A 20,232-nucleotide genomic window follows, 5' to 3' on the forward strand; every position below is an offset into this window, starting at 1 on the left:
TTGATAAATCAGCTGCTAAAATCATTTTCTTGATAAATCAGCTGCTAAGATCACTGTTTCCTGATAAATCAGCTGCTAAAATCATCTAATAAATTAGCTGCTAAGATCATTGTCTCTTAATAAATCAGCTGCTAAGATCATTTTCTTGATAAATCAGCTGCTTTCCACAGGCCTATTCTTTGAGTACCTCACCAGCCGCGGGGAATAAAACACCCTCCTTGTTTCTCTGATTTCGTAAGCATTCCGGCACATGTCATGTTTAATAAAAGCACGAGTAAGTGCCGGCCCCCGGGATATTTGGCCTGGAACCATTCCTCTCTCTGGGATCGTCTAGATATCTTTCCACCCAATGGGCCCCCGAGAAGAGGCCACTCGCTCTCGGAGAAGAATAAAAAAGAAGTATTGGGGGGGGGGGGGTTTCCCATCGTTTGCCAAGAGAGACAGTGGTTGGCTTGGGTATACAGAAAGATGCCACAAGTTAATCAACCAGCTAAGATTAAGAAGCATGATGTAACATAATGTGTGAACAGGTCAAGGGGTAAGATTAACCTCTACGGAAGAAGGGGGGGGGGAGTAGATTTGTAAGCAGAGGAGACTCACACAAGAACTGAAGTTCTGGCGATCTCCGCAGTGAAGGTCATATTTCCTCACCAACCCCTCTACTCACAACCCCTAACTCAGGTAGGAACAAGGCTAAAGCACATGCACAGAAAAAAGACACATGCATACATAGATACATAAGTAGAAGTTTCACCAAGGGTCATCTTGGCCCAACTTGAAAAGGAACAATTTGCTAGCTCCAACATTGCTCTGCTACTCCTACTTTACTCCAAGGAGTAAAGTAGGAGTAAAGTAGGAGTAAAGTAGGAGTAAAGTAGAGAGCTTTTTTTTCCAACCAAATGCCTCATTCTAGATCCCTTGGTCTGTTGGTGCTCTATGGCAGGCGTTTCATTCCCAAAGCAGGTGACATCATCAGCGTGATCGATGAGAGCACTGATGATGTTACCTAGTTGGGTCACGAAACGTCTGCAAGAAAACCCCCACAGCTCGGAGATCCACCAAAGACCCCCACAGTTCATCCCCACCCTACACATTTTCTCTTCTATCAGATAATAGATTAAGAAGGTTGGAAGGGACCTCATAGGTCATCTAGTCGAACCCCCTCCCCCCCCCACTCAAGCAGGAGACCCTACATTTCTGACATATCTGATCTATCCTGCCTCCATTATTAGAGAACTTTGCTATCTATAGTTTGAAAGGTAACTGCTTTTTTTTAATCCCAAAAGCAGAATAACCTCATTATTTCGCCACCGGGCTTCAAAGAGCATCAAAATATCCGCAACTTTGGAGAGGAAACTTATCTTCACCGTCACCGTAGTTCTTCTTTCTCCTCCTCCTCCTCCTAGATTACACATCCTGCAAAACATCCTTTTTCATTCTGTTATGGCCAACATTCCTGGTTTACTTCTTCCAGTCCCTCAACTCCACCAATATTCTCACTTTTTAAATTAAAACAAAAAGTCGCATTTCTCTATCTTTTCCCCTTCTGGCTCCATCGTCCCATCCACCCAAAGTCATTTTCCAACACACTGAGATTTAAATTATTTTGCACCAACAAACTTAACCCAGATGCCTGGATTTACAAGGGAATTAATCAAACCTTGGAGAATATACAATAAAGACATTCTTAGCTTCCTTGTTTGTTCACCCTGTGCAAGAAATTGAAAACAAACCCAGTTTCCCTTCTATCACCCCCTCCTTTCTTTTTGCTGGCATAAGCCACCATTCCTAGTTCCCAGATTCCATCCCGATGCTAATCCAGAGCCAAACTGTGATACACAACACAAACTCTCTTACCGAATCGGAATGATTCCAAAAAACGAAACAAAACCGCCAAGCCCCCAAAATATAAATATAAATATATATATATATAAAATCAATCCACTTGCTAAAATCCAAGAGAGTCCTTAGGAAACCAAGTTAGAATGATGGTCAGGAAAAAAGGAAGAAATTCCAAAGGAGGGGAAAAAATTCAATCCTGGGATTCATCCCCAGTTAGGGAGAGACGGGCTCCGAGAAAATGGAGCATTTTCTGGGCTTCGTCCTCCCTCCTTGAGGAGGGGGTGAATGTCAGGCCCATAGGAGCTGGTCTTCCTCGGATCCCAGGGGAGAAAGTGGAACAGAAAACTTGGATGCTTACTAGCTTCCCGGCTGGTGTTTATGGAGTGCGTTTTTTTAAACCCATAATCCCCGTCTAACGGTCTCTTAATAGCTAATCAGATTAGGTCTTCGGGGCGGGGGAAGGGAGGCCGGACTGGCAAGGTGGGGGAGGGAGGGGGGGCAGGAGAGATGCCGTAACCTCACAGCCAGGGTGACGGGAGCTAGGGCCAGTCCAGATGAAGCAGGGGGACAAGAGAGTAGAAGTCGGTGCTGCTGGAAGTGGTCTATCCTCGCAGCGTTTGGAGAGAAAGGGACGGAGAGCTCGCTAAATACTAAGTACCAGGGAAGAGAGAGAGAAAAGGGGGAAGGAGTCAGAGATCCAATAGAGGGAAATTTGTCCGAGGTGACTGAGTGGGGGGGGATGGAGCTGTGAGTGAAGAGGCGACCCATTGGATGGAGATTTGAAAGATTTGAGAAAATGCTGGTTAGATGTTGGGCGGATCAGGAGACCGTGGACAGAAGGTGGTTTGAAAGAGAAAGCTGCAAGCTGGCGTGGGAGGGATTCATTGAAGTCACCTGCTGTGAGTCCAAAGTTTTTTCTTTCCTTTCTTTCTCTTCCTTCCTTCCATCATTTTCCTTCCTTTCCTCCCTTTTTTCTTTCCTTTCTTCCTTTTTTCATTCCTCCCTCCCTTTTGCTTCCTTTTCTTCCTCTCTTCCTTCCATCATTTTCCTTCCTCCCTTTTTCTTTTCATTCCTTCCTCTTCCAACTTTCCATCATTTTCCTTCCTTCCCTTTTTCTTTTCTTCATTCCTTCATGTTTTTCCTTCCACCCATTTCTTTTGCTTTCTTTCCTTCCTCTCTTCCATCATCTTCCTTCCTCCCTTTTTCCTTTCCTTCCTTCCTCTTCTAGCATTTTCCTTCCTTCCCTTTCTTTCCTTTCCTCATTCCTTCATCTTTTTCCTTTCATTTTCTTTTCCTTCCTCTCTTCTTTCCATCATTTTCCTTCCTCCCTTTCTTTTTATTCCTTCCTCCTCCATCCATTATTTTCCTTCCTTCCCTCCCTTCTTTCCTCTTCATTTCATCTTTTCCTTCTTTCCACCCTTTTCTTTTCCTTCCTTCTCTTCCTTCCATCATTTTCCTTCCTTCCCTTTCTCCATTCATTCATCTTTTTCCTTTCATCTTCCTTTCCTTCCTTTCCTTCCATCATTTTCCTTCCTCTTTTTCTTTTTCTCTTCCAACCTTCCATTATTTTCCTTCCTTCCCTCCTTTCTTTCCTCTCTTCATTCCTTCCTTCATCTTTTTCCTTTCATTTTTTCCTTCCTCTCTTCCTTCCATCATTTTCCTTCCTCCCTTTTCTCATTCCTTCCTCTTCCAACCTTCCATCGTTTTCCTTCCTTCCTCTCTTCCATCATTCTTTCCTCCCCTTTGTCTTTCCTTTCTTCATTCCATCTTTTTCCTTCCTTCTACCCTTTTCCTTCCTTCTCTTCCATCATTTTCCTTCCTTCATTCCTTTCCTCCCTTTTCCCCTTCTCTTCCCTTTCCTTCCTTCTTCCTTCTTTCTTCCCTCCTTCCCTTCCTTTTTTTCTTTCAATTTATTTCTTTTTTCCTTTTTTCCAGGATTGCTAGCTAACCAGAAGACAACGTGAAACGTAGACCAAACTGAACCACCAAAGGGAATTCTGCAGGAGTCAGATCTGGGGCGGCCCATTGCAAAATCACGCCGGCTGTTTCTCTTTTGCACCGAATCCAGCTTCATTTGCAAAAGATTTTAATAGACTATTTTTGGCTGACGTCTGCTTGGTTGAACACACTTTGTCTATTATTGCGGCGGTGTGTGTGTGTGTCGCGAGCCGCTTCTTCAGCCGAAGGTGGTTGCAAAGGAGCCTTGAGACAAAACGCACGGGGAAATTCGCAGGTTGTAGGCGACACGTAAGGGACGAAAAATCTGCAGGCGGAAATTCATCGTCCGAATCCGAGTTTTGTACGCAGAACAATTCGGATGACAAAAAGGGAGGACGGGGACCGCAAAGTTTTTATTCCAATCTTCGAGCTTCTGTGCCTGTTGATATTTTTGGGGGGGGGGGGGAGCAAAAAAGGAAGTGAAAGCAACAAAGAAGAAAATTTGCACAGCGGAGCCATTTTTTTCAGTGCCCCCCCAAAAGAAAAGAAAATGGGTCACCTCTCCGGTAATATGGAGAATCGGTGCTAGGGACAAGCCATTTTTAAGGGTTGTAAACCTGGTTAACGAGAATAAAACCTAGCATTGTTAAAATGTGTGCTTGGAGTGGCCTACAGGTGGCGCTCTCGCCAAACAATATCATGCAGATGAGAATATATCTGCTGAACGAAACTGCTCTGGCGACCAGAAAGGTATCCGGCCAGTAAAACACTCAGCTCCATTCGGTTGCCCCAACTGACTCCACCTCGTAACGGGATTATGGGGTCGTTCAAAGACGATATAAGGCTAAATGCTGAGTGGTGCAGTGGCCTAGAGGCGGAGCTCTCGCCTCACAATCAGGAGGCTGTGAGTTCGATCCTAGGTAGAGGCAGATATTTCCCTCTCTGGGCACGATGAGAATAGATCTGCCGAACAAAACTCCGCATTGGCAACAGGGAAAGGCATCCGGCCAGGAAACACTCAGCTTCATTCAGCGGCCCAGACTCCACCCCGCAAGGGATGATGGGGTCGTTAACAGATGATGTTTGTTTCATGTGTGCTTGTCTAATGGAAAGGTGTACAGATTCACACGCACGCCTTGTTAAAAGTGGAGGAAACTTGCTCCAGTGTGGTGTCGTGCAAAGCAATTTTAGATCCACTAAAAGCATGCAGTCCAGTTTTTGCAACTGTGAAAACAACAAGAGTGTGCATTTTGCAAATGCTGGCCATTTAGAGGCAGTCCTCGACTTACAACCATTTGTTTAGAGGCTGTTTTGACATTACGCCAGCACTGAAAAAAGTGACTTACGATCGGTCCTCGCAGTTATGACCGTTGCAACATTCCCCACGGTTGTGTGATCAAAATTCTGGAGGTAGCATCCCAGGATCACCTACTTGTCCCTTGCAATCCTCACCTCCGCCGGTCAAAGTCGAGGGGAGAAGTCGGATTGGCTTAACGTCGACAACGATTCGCTTAATGGCCACAACGATTTGTTTAACAGCCAGGGCCAAAACGGTTGTAAAATCCTGCACGACTCGCTCAGCAAGTGGCAAGCGCGTAGCAAGGGGAATTCTGTCCCCCAACTCTGGCCGTAACTCGAGGACTAGCTGTATGTAGAGAACGCTGAAGAAGAGTGGGATCGTTTTAATTTTACATCTCGCAAAGATCTGACTTCCCACATTGGAGGATTTAAAGCTGTGCCAGTAAGAGAGATTAACTATTTAACTGAAAGGAAGTGAACAGATCCCATCTCTCACCCCGCCAATCGGACTCTCTTCTTCGCCATCATACGATGATTTAATTTTATTCGCGAGTTATTTTACAACTGATGATTCTATTGTATTTTTTTTAATGTTTTTATGCTGTAAACTGTAACTTGGGAGTCGTTTTGACGCAGGACGGACGGAAACTAAATTTCATAATGAATAAATAAAACGAATCAAATTCCCTAAAAATCCTCAATTTTGACCGACCAGTTTTTCAACAAATTGTTTGGTCCTTCACGCTGATAAGTTAACCTGTTGTGAAAAAGAACGGCAATGCCAACAGTGGTGGGATTCCCATAAGGTTACCACTGGTTTGAAAATGTGAGCGTGGCATTTAGATATCCAAAAAGTTAGCTTGTATGTACCCGAATTTACAACCTAAATGCTGGAGATGTGATTGTGCTGATGCTACGTATTATCATATATGGTGGACTTGTAAAAAAGTCAAAGCATTTTGGATAAAAATATGGTGGATTATTCAAAATTTGTATTTGTATTTTATTATTTGTATGCCGCCCTTCTCTGGGAGGACTCAGGGCGGCGAACAATTCAAGGGGGGAAAAAAGGGGAACATAAAAAGACAAAATACACATAATAAAAGTAAACAACAGTTGCACAACCATACATGTCGAGAGGGGAGGGAACTCATCACCCCCAGGCCTGCCGGCAAAGCCAGGTTTTGACGGCTTTTCGGAAGGCCTGGAGAGAGGTGAGGGTCCGAATCCCTGCGGGGAGTTCATTCTAGAGGGCCGGAGCCGCCACAGAGAAGGCCCTCCCCCGGGTAATAGCCAGGTGGCATTGGCTGGTAGACGGCACCCGGAGGAGGCCGACCCTGTGAGATCTAATGGGTCTGTGGGAGGTAATTGGCAGCAGGCGGTCTCTCAAGTACCCAGGTCCAATACCATGAAGGGCTTTATAAGTTACGACTAGCACCTTGAAGCGTATCCGGAGACCGATCGGTAACCAGTGAAGCTCGTGGAGGATAGGTGTAACGTGGGTGTACCGAGGTGCACCCACAATCGCTCGCGCGGCTGCGTTCTATGTTCTTAAAAAGAGGATAAAGTTCACTCCTCAGTTATTTTTGTTAGGTATGATTACAGACTGTACGGTTATAAAGACTAATTGGATTCTGAACTTAACAACGGCAGCAAGATTGTTGGTGGCGCAATACTGGAAGACGGAAGAATTGCCTACAACTCAAGAATGGACGTTAAAAGTAATAAACTTAGCAGAGATGGCTAAAATATCAGCATATCTGAAGGACCATTCGGATGAGAAATATAAGTTGGAATGGAGAAGATGGACTGATTATATTCAAAACAAATATAGTACTAAGAAATTTCAGTCAGCTTATGAATGAATGAACAAGGAATGCTATAATTTACCGAAAGTTAGCTTAATAAAAAGGGAGCTAAAGTATAAGTGAAGATACGATGCTAAAGTTAGTTAGCTTATGTTAGTGTATGATTGTTAAATGTTTATACCCTGTATTTTGCTCTGGGAAGTTGGGGGGGGGAAGTGTGGGGTTGGGGGGAGGGAGGGAAGGGGAAATATGTGTAAAAGCTATTAAAACTCTTTAAAATCGAAAAAGTGAGTGTGCGCGCCCACCTTCTGCGTATGTGCTTGGCCTCGCGCACGGGTCGTACACGCATGCGCGCCATCCGAAACGAGGCAAGATAGAACGTCATGGAGCTGGGGCAGGTGGCGGGGAGCTCGCCCGCAGGTTGCCGCTACCGAATCGCCCGAACCGGTTTGAACCGGCTGAATACGACCTCTGAATGCCAGAGACAAAGAAGAGGAATGGGAGTTCCCCTTTGCTTAAAAACAACTCACAATGCCATTTATTTAGAAAATAACCTTTTTACAAAAATAATGAACTCTGCAAAAAAAAGAGCAAACGTATAAACCAAGCCGGGCGTTCCTAGAACACGGCAAACCAGGGTTGGGATGTGCTTGAAATAAGCCGGGAAGGAAACGCGAGGTTGGTTACGGAGAAGGTTGCAAATGCATCCTGTAACTTGACACTAAGAAAGCATCTTCCTTGGGCTCGGGCGTGGCAACAGAAGACTCCAAACTTAAGCAAATTTAAGACTTCTGGACTTCAACTCCCAGAATTCCCCAGACAGCCATTATACCAGAATTCAGCATGAATAAGAAACGAATGTGGCTAAATTACCCTTTATTGCCATTTTTTTGGAGGGGATGGGATAATTTTCTTAATAGCGGGTATGCGGGTCGACGTAATGTATCTTGATTTCAGCAAAGTGGGAGGGGAGAAGAGCTGGCTGGGAAATTCTGGGAGTTGAAGTCCGCAAGAAGTCTTAAAGTGACCACCTTTGGAAACTTCCGCTGTAGGAGAAGCGGCTGGACTCCTTCTGCAAAAGGACTGCAGAGATGGACTTCAGGAATGAGAAAACCCGATGGATGAAATCCCGAGATCGCGAGAAGTGGGTCTCGCGGGGATCCGGTGCCTTTTCTCTGTTATCCGGAAATGGATCCCGCGGCTGTCGCTCCCGTTTCTGACTCTGCCAGAACGAAGGCTTAAAAACGACACGGACTTGCGTATTTTCGATTCCTAGATGCAGTAGGCAGCAAAGCCGCCGCCGGCCTCCACCTGCGTCGATCCAGTAGATAAAACAGGGAAAGGAAAGGGGGGGAACGGAGAGAAACGGTCCCAGTCGCCAAGACGCTATCGCCACACGCTTCCTCCCCGGCTGCTGCTGCTGCTGCGCGAGTGGGAGGGCAGCGAACCGGAGAGCTTCTTCCCCGTCTTCCCAGGAGCATGGGACTTCTCGCGACCGGGCCCTGAGCTGCCCGCCCGCCGGCTGGGAGGGCCCTGAGAAGGAAACAAGGAGAGATACTGAAGCGTTCCCGGGTGGGGATTTCCTTCTCCTGCCTTGCTTTGGGGTTAGGGCCCTTTCCTCTCTTCCCAAGCCTGAGCAGGGGGTTGGACTAGAGGACCTCCAAGGTCCCTTCCAACTCTAATATTCTACTCTATTATATTTCTATCTTTTATTTTCTATTCTTTTCTATTCTATTTTAATTCTATATTTTCTATTCTATTTCTATTCAATTATATTCAGCAGGAGGTTGGACTAGAGGACTTCCAAGGTCCCTTCCAACTCTGTTATTCTCTTCTATTTCATTATATTCTATTCTATTTCTATATTTCATTTCATTTTCTATTCTATATTTTCTATTCTAGTCCATTCCATTCCATTCCATTTTTGTATTTCTATTCTATTACTAATTCCTATCCTATCCTATTTCTATATTTTATTTTCTATTCTATTTTAATTCTATATTTTCTATTCTATTTCCTAGTCTATTCTATTCTACTCAGCAGGAGGTTGATCTAGATGACCTCCCTCCAACTCTGTTATTCTATTCTATTCTATTCTATTTCTATATTTCATTTCATTTTCCACTCTATTCTATTTATTTCTATATTTTCTATTCTATTCCATTCCATTCTAATTCTGTATTTCTATTCTATTACTAATTCCTATCCTATCCTATTTCTATATTTTATTTTCTATTCTATTTTATTTCTATATTTTCTATTCTATTTTAATTCTATATTTTCTATTCTATTTCCTAGTCTTTTCTATTCTCTTCTATTTTATTCTATTCTATTTCTATATTTCATTTCATTTCATTTTCTATTCTATTCTATTTTAATTCTATATTTTCTATTCTATTCCATTCCATTCTAATTCTGTATTTCTATTCTATTACTAATTCCTATCCTATCCTATTTCTATATTTTATTTTCTATTCTATTATATTGTAATTCTATATTTTCTATTCTATTTCCTAGTCTATTCTATTCTCTTCTATTTTAATTCTATTCTATTTCTATATTTCACTTCATTTTCTATTCTATATTCTATTCTATTTTAATTGTATATTTTCTATCTAATTCTATTTTAATTCTATTCCATTCCAATTCTGTATTTCTATTCTATTGCTAATTCCTATTCTATTCTATCATATCCTATCCTATCCTATTCTATTTCTATATTTTATTTTCTATTCTATTCTATTTTAATTCTATTCTATTTCTATATTTCATTTCATTTTCTATTCTATATTCTATTCTATTTTAATTGTATATTTTCTATTCTAATTCTATTTTAATTCTATTCCATTCTAATTCTGTTTCTATTCTATTGCTAATTCCTATTCCATTCTATTCTATTCTATCCTTTCTATAGTTCTATATTTTATTTTCTATTCTATTTCTTCAGTGACCGTTCAAAGTTACAACGGCAGTTGAAAAAGGGATTTATGAATGGTTTTCGCACTTATGACCACTGCAGCATCCCCGAGGTCACGTGATCAACATTCAAACCCTTGGCGACTGACTCGTACTTATGACGGTCGCAGTGTCCCCGGGGTGGGGTGGGGGAGGTTTGTCACGTGATTCCCCTTTGCAACTCTTCTGAAGAGCAGAGTCGGCGGGGAGCTCAGATTCGCTTAACAACCGCGTTCCTAACTTAACAACGGCAGCGGTTCGCTTCAAGGCCGTGGCCAAGAAAGGTCATTAAAACGGGGCGAAACTCACTTGACGAGCATCTCGCTTAGAGGCAGGAAACGTTGGAGCTCAAAGTTAAGCCGAGGGCCGCCTGGAACCGTCTCGCAATTTGCACCTACCTCTTTCCTCATCGATTCGGACAATTTGGGATCCAGGTTCCGGCGAGCTGAAAGGTTCCCGTCGCTTTTGGTTTCTGGACTGGATGCCAAAATCCCAAAATACAGGAGGAGCCGTTAGAGCACAACACACAAACACACACACACAGCTCTCTGCCCCTGGAAAAGGTGGGACTGTCTCCTCCCTCCGCCCCACAGAGCCCCAGAGGCACGAAGGGGTCGCCCAGAGGGCAGAAGCTCCCCTTTCCCCTTACCCGTTCTGCCCTATCCTGTGCAAGTATTTATAGAGCTCTTCCGTGGAGGGGACGGGCCTCCCCTTGGCCTGGTACTGCTTCAGAAGGAGCGAGACGGCCGCCAGGTGGTTGGGGGACAGGATGCCTTCCTCGTGGGCTGGGGGAGAAAGGAGAGGGAGAGGAGGAGGAGGAGGAGAGGAGGAGGAGGAGAGAGGAAAAGAGGACAGGAGAGAGGAGGGGGGAAGAGGAGGAGGAGGGGAGAGGCAAGGAGGAGAGAGGAGGAAGAGGAAGAAGAGGAAGAGGAGGGAAGGAGAGAGGAGAAGGAGAGAGGAGGAAGAGAAGAGGAGGAGGAGGAGGAAAAAGGAGGAGGAAGAGGAGAGAAGGAGAGGAGAAGGAGGGGAAAGGAGAGGAGGAGGAAGAGGAGAGGAGGAGAAGGAGGGGAGAGGAGAGGGAGGAGGAAGAGGAGAAGGAAGGGAGAGGAGAGAAGAGGTGGAGGAGAAGCAGACAGGAGGAGGAGGAAGAGAAGAGGAGGAAGAGGAGAGGAGGAGAAGGGGGAGAGGAGAGGGAGGAGGAAGAGGAGAGAGGAGAAGGAGGGGGAGGAGGAGAGAGGAAGAAGAGGAGGAAAAAGGAGGAGGAAGAGAGGAGGAAGAGGAGGGGGAGGAGGGGGGAGAGGAGGAAGAAGAAGAAGAAGAAGAGGAGGAGGAGGAGAAGGAGGAGAGAGGAGAAAGAGGGGAGAAGAGAGGAGGAGGGAGGAGGATTCAAAAGAGGAAGGGAAAGACGAGGGAGAAGAAGAAGGGGAAGGAAGGAAGGAGAGAGGGAGGAAATGGGAGAGGGGAAAGGAAGAAAAAGAAGCAAGCAAAGAGAAAAATAAATGAATCCGGGGGCTCCAAGCGTGGCCAACTGGACCCAACACTCAAGGCCCCTCTGGGACCCAGCCACGCACCCACGTTCTGTCTGGAGGGGCTCACGGGTTCCAGGCTCAAGCAAACCGGTCCGGATTTGGGCAGAGAGACTTTGGTTTTCTGGACGGCGGCGCTGCTGGGTGCCTGGATGCGGATCGTGCTGAACGAGGGCTGCGCCGGATCCCAGAGGGCCGTGGACCGTTCATGGTAAGACTGGGAGCTACCTGGGGGAGAGAGGGGGGGGGAAATCTCCAGGTAAGAAGGAGAAGCGGCCCAAATGGTCATCCTGAGTTGTGGGGTAGCAACTAGAGGAGGGATTTCCAACTTGGCCACTTGGAAGACTTGCGGACTTCAACTCCCAGAATTCCCCAGCATGGGAGGGTTTACCCAGAATTCAGCCTGGAGAGGACAAGAAGAAATGCACCTTTAAAAAAAAAAAGAAATTGGGAAGCTTTCTTAGTAGATAGCGGGAATGCGATAGATGTAATATATCTTGATTTGGGCAAAGTGGGGGGAAAAATAACCCATTAAATTAATCAATGAGTTAGAGCCTTGATGGCAAACCTGTGGCAGAGGTGGCACGCACGGCCTTCTGGGTGGATACATGCGCTGGCTGCTCTTCCGGTTTCCGGCGCATGCATGCGCGCCAGCCAGTTGGTTTCTGAGTTTCTGGGGCTCCAGAGCGCGCGAAGACCAGGTGGCCGACATGCATGGGTGCACCAGAAATCAGAAGACCGGGTGGCTGGCTGGTGCATCCATGCGCATTCGCCATGTGAGAATCAAGAATCAATATAGCCTATTGATCGATTAGGTTCAGTAAGTCCCGTGGATGATAGAAGGCCCCGGAAGAAAGAGAATAGGAACCAAAGTTTTCAGCTAGGAGGACTTCAAGATTTACCAGAAATATTTGTAATCCTGCTGAAGCGTTACTAACAGTGAAAAAAGCTTTTTTGCAAAGTATGCAAAAGGGAAGAGGACGAGGACGGAGGAGAGAGAAGAGAAAGAGAGGAGGAGGGAGAGAAGGAGAGAAGAGAAAGAGAGGAGGAGAGAAGGAGAGAGGAGAAGGAGAGAGGAGAAGGAGAGAGGAGGAAGAGAAAGAGGAGGAGGAAGAGGAGAGAGAGGAGGAGGAAGAGAGAGGAGGAGGAAGAGGAGAGAAGCGAGGAGGAGGAGAGAGGAGATTGAGAAAGGGAGGAGGAGGAAGAGGAGAGGGGAGCAGAGGAGGAAGAGAAGGAGAGGAAGAAGAGAGGAGAGAGGAGAGGAGGAAGAAGAGAGGAGGAGAGAGGACGAAGAGAAAGAGGAGGAAGAGGAGAAGAGGAGGAGGAAGAGGAGAGAGGAGGAAGAGAAAGAGAGGAGAGGAGAGAGAAGGAGGAGAGAGGAGGAAGAGAAAGAGGAGGAAGAGGAGAGAGGAGGAGGAGGTTGAGAAAGAGAGAAGGAGGAAGAGGAGAGAGGAGGAGAGAGGAGGAGGTTGAGAAAGAGAGGAGGAAGAGGAGAGAAGGAGAGAGGAGGAGAGAGGAGGAAGAGAAAGAGAGGAGGAGGGAGAGGAGGAGGAAGAGGAGAGGAGAGAGGAGGAGAGAGGAGGAAGAGAAAGAGAGGAGGAGGAAGAGGAGAGGAGAGAGGAGGAAGAAAGAGGAGGAAGAGGAGAGAAGGGGAGGAGGAGGAGGAGGAAGAGAAAGAGAGGAGGGATTTGTTTAAAGCAGGGGGAAGGAAACGCTTGAAAGGAGGACTGAAAGTCAGCTTACACAGGTGTTCACGGACAGGGACAGCTGGTGAAGCTGTCAATCATGCAGGTGGTGGAAGGAAAAGGTTGGAGATGGGCTAGGGGCTCCTTGTAAGACTTGCTTGATCTCATTCTCCCTCTGCCTCGAGGTCTCCATGCAGCCTATTACTGCTCTTCCATCTTTTATATCTATTCATTTCTAATCTTCCCAATTATTCGAAGCAATAAAACCTCTGATCTTAAAAAGGAAGAATTGCTGCTTTCGTTGTTGCCTTTTGTTTCCTGTTGGTGTCTTCTTATGAGAGCCAGCTGGTCGGTGTTCCTGGAGCTCCGGCACACGCACACACATTCCCACTTGGGCCCTGGGTGCTGAAGAACGTTGGCCGTCACCGAGTCAGAGGGTGGGACCATTAAATGGGGAAGTAACGGGCCGGCAGAGGAATCCTGGGAGTTGAAGTCCACAGACCTTAGAGGTTCCCAACGCTGGCTCTTCTCCAAGAGGAGGGGGGGCTGGGCGAGGGGCTTACCGGCCTGGGTCCGATTCGTGGTACGGGGCGGGCTGTCGGTGGCGCACGTCTCCGGCTGCGGAGCGCTTCCTTCGAAGTCGGAGTGGTTCAGAAGCTGGTGGGTGGAGATGGCAGGTGGGAAAGGGTCAAACATGAAAGCCTCAGCTTCCCACCCACCCACCCACCCCCACCCCACCCCACCTCACTCCAGGCCAATTATAAGTACCAAGAGGGGGGGGGGAAGGAAACTTGGTAAATAAGGAGAAATTAGGGAGAAAAAATAGCCCCTTTTGAGCTTTGAAAACTTGCTTTAATAAGAAAGAAGTTGAGCCATTTTTAAAGCCACCCTTACATAAAGCCACTCTAAGGACAGGGTTGGAATAGAAGACCTCTAAGGTCCCTTCCAACCCTGTTGCTCTATTCGATCCCTATTTCTCAGCCTTGGCAACGTTGAGATGCCTGGACTTCTTAAAGATGTAGCGTGACTGGGGAATTCTGGCAGTTGAAGTCCACGTATACAATACAATAGAATACAATACAATAGCAGAGTTGGAAGGGACCTTGGAGGTCTTCTAGTCCAACCCCCTACCTAGGCAGGAAACCCTATACCATTTCAAAGCTCTCCAACATCGTCTGAAAGACTTCCAGTGTTGGGGCATTCACAACTTCTGGAATCAAGTTCTTCCACTGATTAATTGTTCCAACTGTCAGGAAATTTCTCCTTGGTTCTAAGTTGCTTCTCTCCTTGATTAGTTTCCACCCATTGCTTCTTGTCCTGCCCTCAGGTGTTTTGGAGAATAGCTTGACTCCCTCTTCTTTGTGGCAACCCCTGAGATATTGGAACACTGCTATCCTGTCTCCCCTGGTCCTTCTTTTCATTAAACTAGACATCCCCAGTTCCTGCAACCGTTCTTCCTATGTTTTAGCCTCCAGTCCCCTAATCCTCTTGGTTGCTCTTCTCTGCACTCTTTCCAGAGTCTCCACACCTTTTTTACATCGTGGTGACCAAAACTGAATGCAATATTCCAAGTGTGGCCTTACCAAGGCCTTGTAAAGTGGTATTAACTCTTCACGTGATCTTGATTCTCTCCCTCTGTTGATGCAGCCTAGAACTGTGTTGGCTTTTTTGGCAGCTGCTGCACACATCTGGCTCATATTTAAATGGTTGTCCACTAGGACTTCAAGATCCCTCTCCCAGTTACTACTATTGAGCAAGGTACCACCTACTCTGTGCCTGTGCATTCGTATCTTACAAGGCCTTCTGGGATTTGGAGTCCCCATAGCTTAGAGTTGCTATTGCTTAAGGTTTGAGAAACACTGACCCACAACTTTGGTAGACATCCAACCCGCCGGCCTTTCATACACACACACACACACACACACACACACACACACACAGAAGGACACAGGCATGTTTTCCCGCAGGCTACACAATGGCTCCTTACCAGGCGCATGTAGTAATTTAAGTCCGGCTGCGCCCCCTGCACCCCACTCTCCCCGGTGCTGGGCTGAGTGACCTCACTGTCATTCCCCGGCAGCTCCGGGCTGGAGTCGTCCCTCTCATCCGCAAAGGGGTGTTCGGCCAGGTTTTCCGGATGGAAATTCAAACCTGATCAAAAGGAGAAAAGAAAGAAGGAAGAAAGAGAGAGAGGGAGGGGGAGACTCAGATCTCAATCTTGCTTCGAATACAAAGTCTGTCTGTCTGCCTCTCTCTCTCTCTCTCTTCATTCATCATTCAACCATCCATCATCTTACTGATATGCATATCTATCATCTTTCTATCTATCTATCTCTATATCTCTATCTACCCATCATGTGTCTGTCCATCCATCTTCTATCATCTATTATTATGTCCATCTATCACCTACCTATCATCTATCATTATCTTTGTCTGTCTGTCTATCTTTTTTCTATCCATCCAACTTTGCATCCATTGATCATTCATTCGTCCAGCACCCAACAATTATCTCTCTCTCTATCATCTGTCTAACCATCCTTTTGTATCTTGTCTTTATTATTTTTTTACAAAAAATAGGAAAAATAGTTAATATTCCTTCTTCCTTTTCTTCTTTTGCCCATCAAAACAATGAGAGAGAGAGAAAGAGACAGACAGACAGACAGAGAGAGCAGAGAGAGAAAGAGCAGAGACAGACACACACAGACAAACACAGCGGCAGAGAGAGAGAGATAGAAACAGACAGACAGAAAGAGAGAGGCAGAGAGAGAGAAAGAGAGAGGCAGGGAGAGAGAGAGAGGTAAAGAGAGAGAAAGAGAGGCAGAGAGACAGAGAGAGAGGCAGAGAGGGAGAGAGACTTTTACATACACACACAGAGGCAGAGAGAGAGAGACAGAGAGAGAGAGGCAGAGAGAGAGAAAGAGAGAGGCAGGGAGAGAGCAGAGAGAGAGACAGAAAGAGAGAGGCAGAGAGAAAGAGAGAGGTAAAGGGAGAGAAAGAGAGGCAGAGAGACAGAGAGAGAGGCAGAGAGGGAGAGAGACTTTTACATACACACACAGAGGCAGAGAGAGAGACAGAAAGAGAGAAGCAGAGAGAGAGAAAGAGAGAGGCAGGGAGAGAGCAGAGAGAGAGACAGAAAGAGAGAGGCAGAGAGAAAGAGAGAGAGAGAGGTAAAGAGAGAGAAAGAGAGGCAGAGAGACAGAGAGGCAGAGAAAAAGAGAGAGGCAGAGAGAGAGAGAGAAAGAGAGAGGCAGAGAGACAGAGAGAGAGGCAAAGAAAGAGAGAGGTAGAGAGAGAAAGAGAGAGGGGGGCAGAGAGAGAAAGAGAGACACACAGAGAGAGAGAGAGAGGCAGAGAGAGAGAGAAAGAGAAAGAGAGAGAGAAAGAGAGGGAAAGAGAGACACACAGAGAGAGAGAGAGAGGCAGAGAGAGAGAGAAAGAGAAAGAGAGAGAGAAAGAGAGGGAAAGAGAGAGGAAGAGGCCACTCACCTGGTCCAGCCATGGTCGTGTCCACCTGGGGATCCAGCTGCTGGAAGCCCTGTTGGCTGAGGAGGCTGGAGTTGAGGATGTGGCTGAATTCGGAGGAGAGCCGCCCCATGTCCGGCACCAGGGGCAGGAACTGCCGGGAAGAGTCCCGCAGGCCTTTGTCGAGTCCTTCCGAGCCCCCCTGCGATTTGGTCTGCTGAGGGGGGGCGGGCTGCAGCGGCCCCACCTTGGCCCACGCCAGCTCCTTGCAGTCGCCCATGCCAGCGTTGCTGCAGGGAATCTCCCCTTTCGGGATCTTCTTGTGCGGGTTGGAGGGGGGCAGAAATCCCGACTCGGGGTTGGGGTCTGCTTCAGACTCCTACAAGGTCAAGGGGGGGGGGGGGGAGAAAATTCAGTTTTAAGCCATTGGCGTCCAATCTGGAGCACTAAGACTTGTGGACTTCAACTCCCAGAATTCCCCAGCCAGCTCTCTTTTTTTCTCACTTTGCTGAAGTCAAAGATATATTACGCTTACCGCATACCCACCGTCTATTAAGAAAGTTACCCTACGTGGCTGGCTGGGGAATTCTGGGAGTTGAAGTCTACGTCTTCAAGTGACCAAGGTTGGAGACCCCACATTTAAGACTTGTAGACTTCAACTCCCAGAATTCCCCAGCCAGCTTTTTTTTTCACTTTGCTGAAGTGAAGATATATTACGTTTACTGCATACCCACTGTCTATTAAGAAAGTTACCCTACGTGGCTGGCTGGGGAATTCTGGGAGTTGAAGTCCACGTCTTCAAGTGACCAAGGTTGGAGACCCCACATTTAAGACTTGTGGACTTCAACTCCCAGAATTCCCCAGCCAGCTCTCTTTTTTTTCACTTGGCTGAAATCAAGATATATTACGCTTACTGCATACCCACCGTCTATTAAGAAAGTTACCCTCCGTGGCTGGCTGGGGAATTCTGGGAGTTGAAGTCCACGTATTCAAGTGACCAAGGTTGGAGACCCCACATTTAAGACTTGTAGACTTCAACTCCCAGAATTCCCCAGCCAGCTCTCTTTTTTTCCACTTGGCTGAAATCAAGATATATTACGCTTACTGCATACCCACTGTCTATTAAGAAAGTTACCCCATATGGCTGCCTGAGGAATTCTGGGAGTTGAAGTCACATGTCTTCAAATGACCAAGGTTGGAGACCCCCTTATTTAAGACCTGTGGACTTCAACTCCCAGAATTCCCCAGCCAGCTCTCTTTTTTTTCACTTTGCTGAAGTGAAGATATATTATGCTTACTGCATACCCACCATCTATTAAGAAAGTTACCCTACGTGGCTGGCTGGGGAATTCTGGGAGTTGTCCACATGTCTTCAAGTGGCCAAGGCTGGAGACCTCTGATATGTGGACTTCAACTCCCAGAATTCCAGCTCTCCCCCCCGCCCCGCCGCCACTTTGCTCCAATCAGGATATATTACGCTTCCTGCATCCCCACCGTCTATTATGAAAATGATAAAGTTTTACTTTTGGGGATTGAAATCTCCCAAAAGTGTTTCTTTCTCTGATTTGGGTTCTCCAGTTGGGACAGTTGGCAGGGATGAAGATGGCGGGTCTGACCTGGGGCATCTGTTTGGGCGAAGGCTGGAGGGGAGGGCCACCGGTGGCGAAGAGCCGAAGGGGCCTCGTTCCAGTGGGACTGCATCATGGCCTGGAACTGGCTGACCATCTCCGCCCGCTGAGCCTCCAGGCGCCGGTACCTGGCCTTGAACTCTCGCAGGTCTTCCCGTTGCTTGGAAAGCCTGAAAGGCAAAAAAGGGGCACAGGAAAAAAAAATCAACCGAAGATGATGGGCAGCAGCCCTGTTTTTCCACATTTAGGTCCTCCTCGACTTACAAACGTTCGGTTCAAAGTTACGCCGTTACTGGGAAAAAAGGGATTCGGGAGCGTTTTTCACACTTAGCGACTGGGTCAACTCGTAAAGCATTGCCATGTCTGCTATCGGGCAGGCTTGTGAGGCGTGGAATTTTACAACCTGCTGGAACGCCTCGTTGGGTAATGTGATTTATGACACAGACTGAGGGGAGGGGGGAAACAGGGTCAGAGTTCAGCCGTAACTTATTGTCAAGATGTTGTTCGTAATAAATGACGGGATTTCTTTTGAAACTTGGCTCGAGGCTCATGTTAATTAGGGTGTCTTTCAGGAAGCTGACAGATGGCTGGATCCGGGAGTTAGTGGATCAGTCTCGGGAATATAGGTGGTCTTCGACTTACGACCGTTTGTTTAGTGACCAGTCGAAGTTATGGGACGGAGGACTGTTTTTTTCACCCTCGCAACTGTGGCCGCATTCCTGTGGTCAGGTGATTAAAATTCAGATGCTTGGCAACCGATTCATATTTATGACGGTTGCAGTGCCCCGGGATCATGTGACCCCCTTTTGCGACCTTTTGACAAGCAAAAGTCCACGGGGAAGCCAGATTCACTTAATGACCGTGTGACTAACTTAACCACTGCAGTGATCGACTTAACGGCGGTGGCAAGAAAGGTCGTACAACAGGACAAAATGTGTTTTCCCTTAACAACAGAAAGCCTGGGCTCCACTGTGTCGTAAGTCGAGGACTACCTGTGGTACCACAGCCAAGTCTTTAAAAACCACCCCGTCGTGAGATTTGCCCCGTTTTACGACTTTTCTTGCCAGCGTTGTTAAATGAATCACTGAGGTTAAGCTAGTAAGACAGTTTGTTAAGTGAAGTCGGCTTCCCCACTCCCTTTGCTAGGCGGGAAGTCGCAAAAAAGGGATCGCGGGACCCCCTGTGACCGTCGTAAATGTGGGAAGGTTGCCAACGTCTGAATTTTGATCACATCACCACGGGGATGCTGAAACGGTCGTAAGTGTGAAACACGGTCACGAGTCACTTTTCCGCATGCCGTTGTAACTTCAAACGGTCACTAAGCGATCTGTTATAAGCCGAGGACTGCCTGGGAAGAGATTTCAGCGGCACGGCAAACTTCGGGGAAGGCTACCTATGCTCGTAGTCCTCGGTGAGGTGCTTCAGCTGAGCCTCCTTCTCAGCCAGGTCTGATTTGAACTGAGCCAGCTGTTTTGCCAACTCTTTCTCGTGGTGGCTGCTAAGATCCAGCAACTGTTTCCTGCAAAAAAAGGAAATAAAAATGAAAATAAAAGGTCTTTTCCAAAGAAATAAACAAATCTTTGCAAACTCCAGAAAGCAGCCAGCTATAAGCCGTGTGAGAATCAATCATCATCTTTCAATAATCCCTTGTGGGGTGGAGTCTTGTGCAACTGAATGGAGCGGGGTATTTTCCTGGCCAGATGCCTTTCATGTCGCCAATGAGGAGTTTTGTTCGGCAGATATATTCTCATTGTGCCCAGAGAGAGAAACATCTGACTCTACTTAGGATCGAACTCACAGCCTCTTGATTGTGAGGCGAGAGCGCCACCTCTAGGCCACCCACCGCACCGCTCCTGTGAAAGACTCAATCTTCTAGCTAAAGGAAGTAGAAAAAGGTTTTATCCTTAGATGTAAAAAAATAAGGATTGTTTTTCCCACACTCAAAAAAAGAGATTTCAACCCTGTCTTGCAGCCCATTTTGGATTGCCCGGCGGTATATTTGCTGCATTTTATTGTCCAAGATAAAAGATTTTTTTAAAAAATAAAAATAAAGGCGCTTTAGCGGGCACCAAGGAACAAAAGACGCCTT

At 46.6% G+C, this 20,232-nt stretch overlaps 1 protein-coding gene across 1 annotated transcript in view; it reads right to left on the minus strand.

Moving 5' to 3' along the window:
• Window positions 1-7,397: 7,397 nt before the first annotated feature.
• The window catches only part of CNTROB (centrobin, centriole duplication and spindle assembly protein), a gene marked incomplete in the record, with an annotated part of 34,693 nt that continues 21,858 nt past the window's right edge, over window positions 7,398-20,232 (minus strand). Inside the window, 10 exon segments of the mRNA XM_087714279.1 lie at window positions 7,398-8,420; window positions 10,241-10,319; window positions 10,492-10,627; window positions 11,414-11,596; window positions 13,617-13,710; window positions 15,041-15,204; window positions 16,540-16,894; window positions 18,132-18,191; window positions 18,193-18,313; window positions 19,537-19,662. Coding sequence (XP_087570405.1) covers window positions 8,274-8,420; window positions 10,241-10,319; window positions 10,492-10,627; window positions 11,414-11,596; window positions 13,617-13,710; window positions 15,041-15,204; window positions 16,540-16,894; window positions 18,132-18,191; window positions 18,193-18,313; window positions 19,537-19,662 — 1,465 coding nt within the window.

This window comes from Thamnophis sirtalis, unplaced genomic scaffold, assembly GCF_051295495.1.
Source record: "Thamnophis sirtalis isolate CommonGarterSnake01/CBP01778 unplaced genomic scaffold, rThaSir2_p1.2 scaffold_4, whole genome shotgun sequence".
NCBI lineage: Eukaryota > Metazoa > Chordata > Lepidosauria > Squamata > Natricidae > Thamnophis > Thamnophis sirtalis.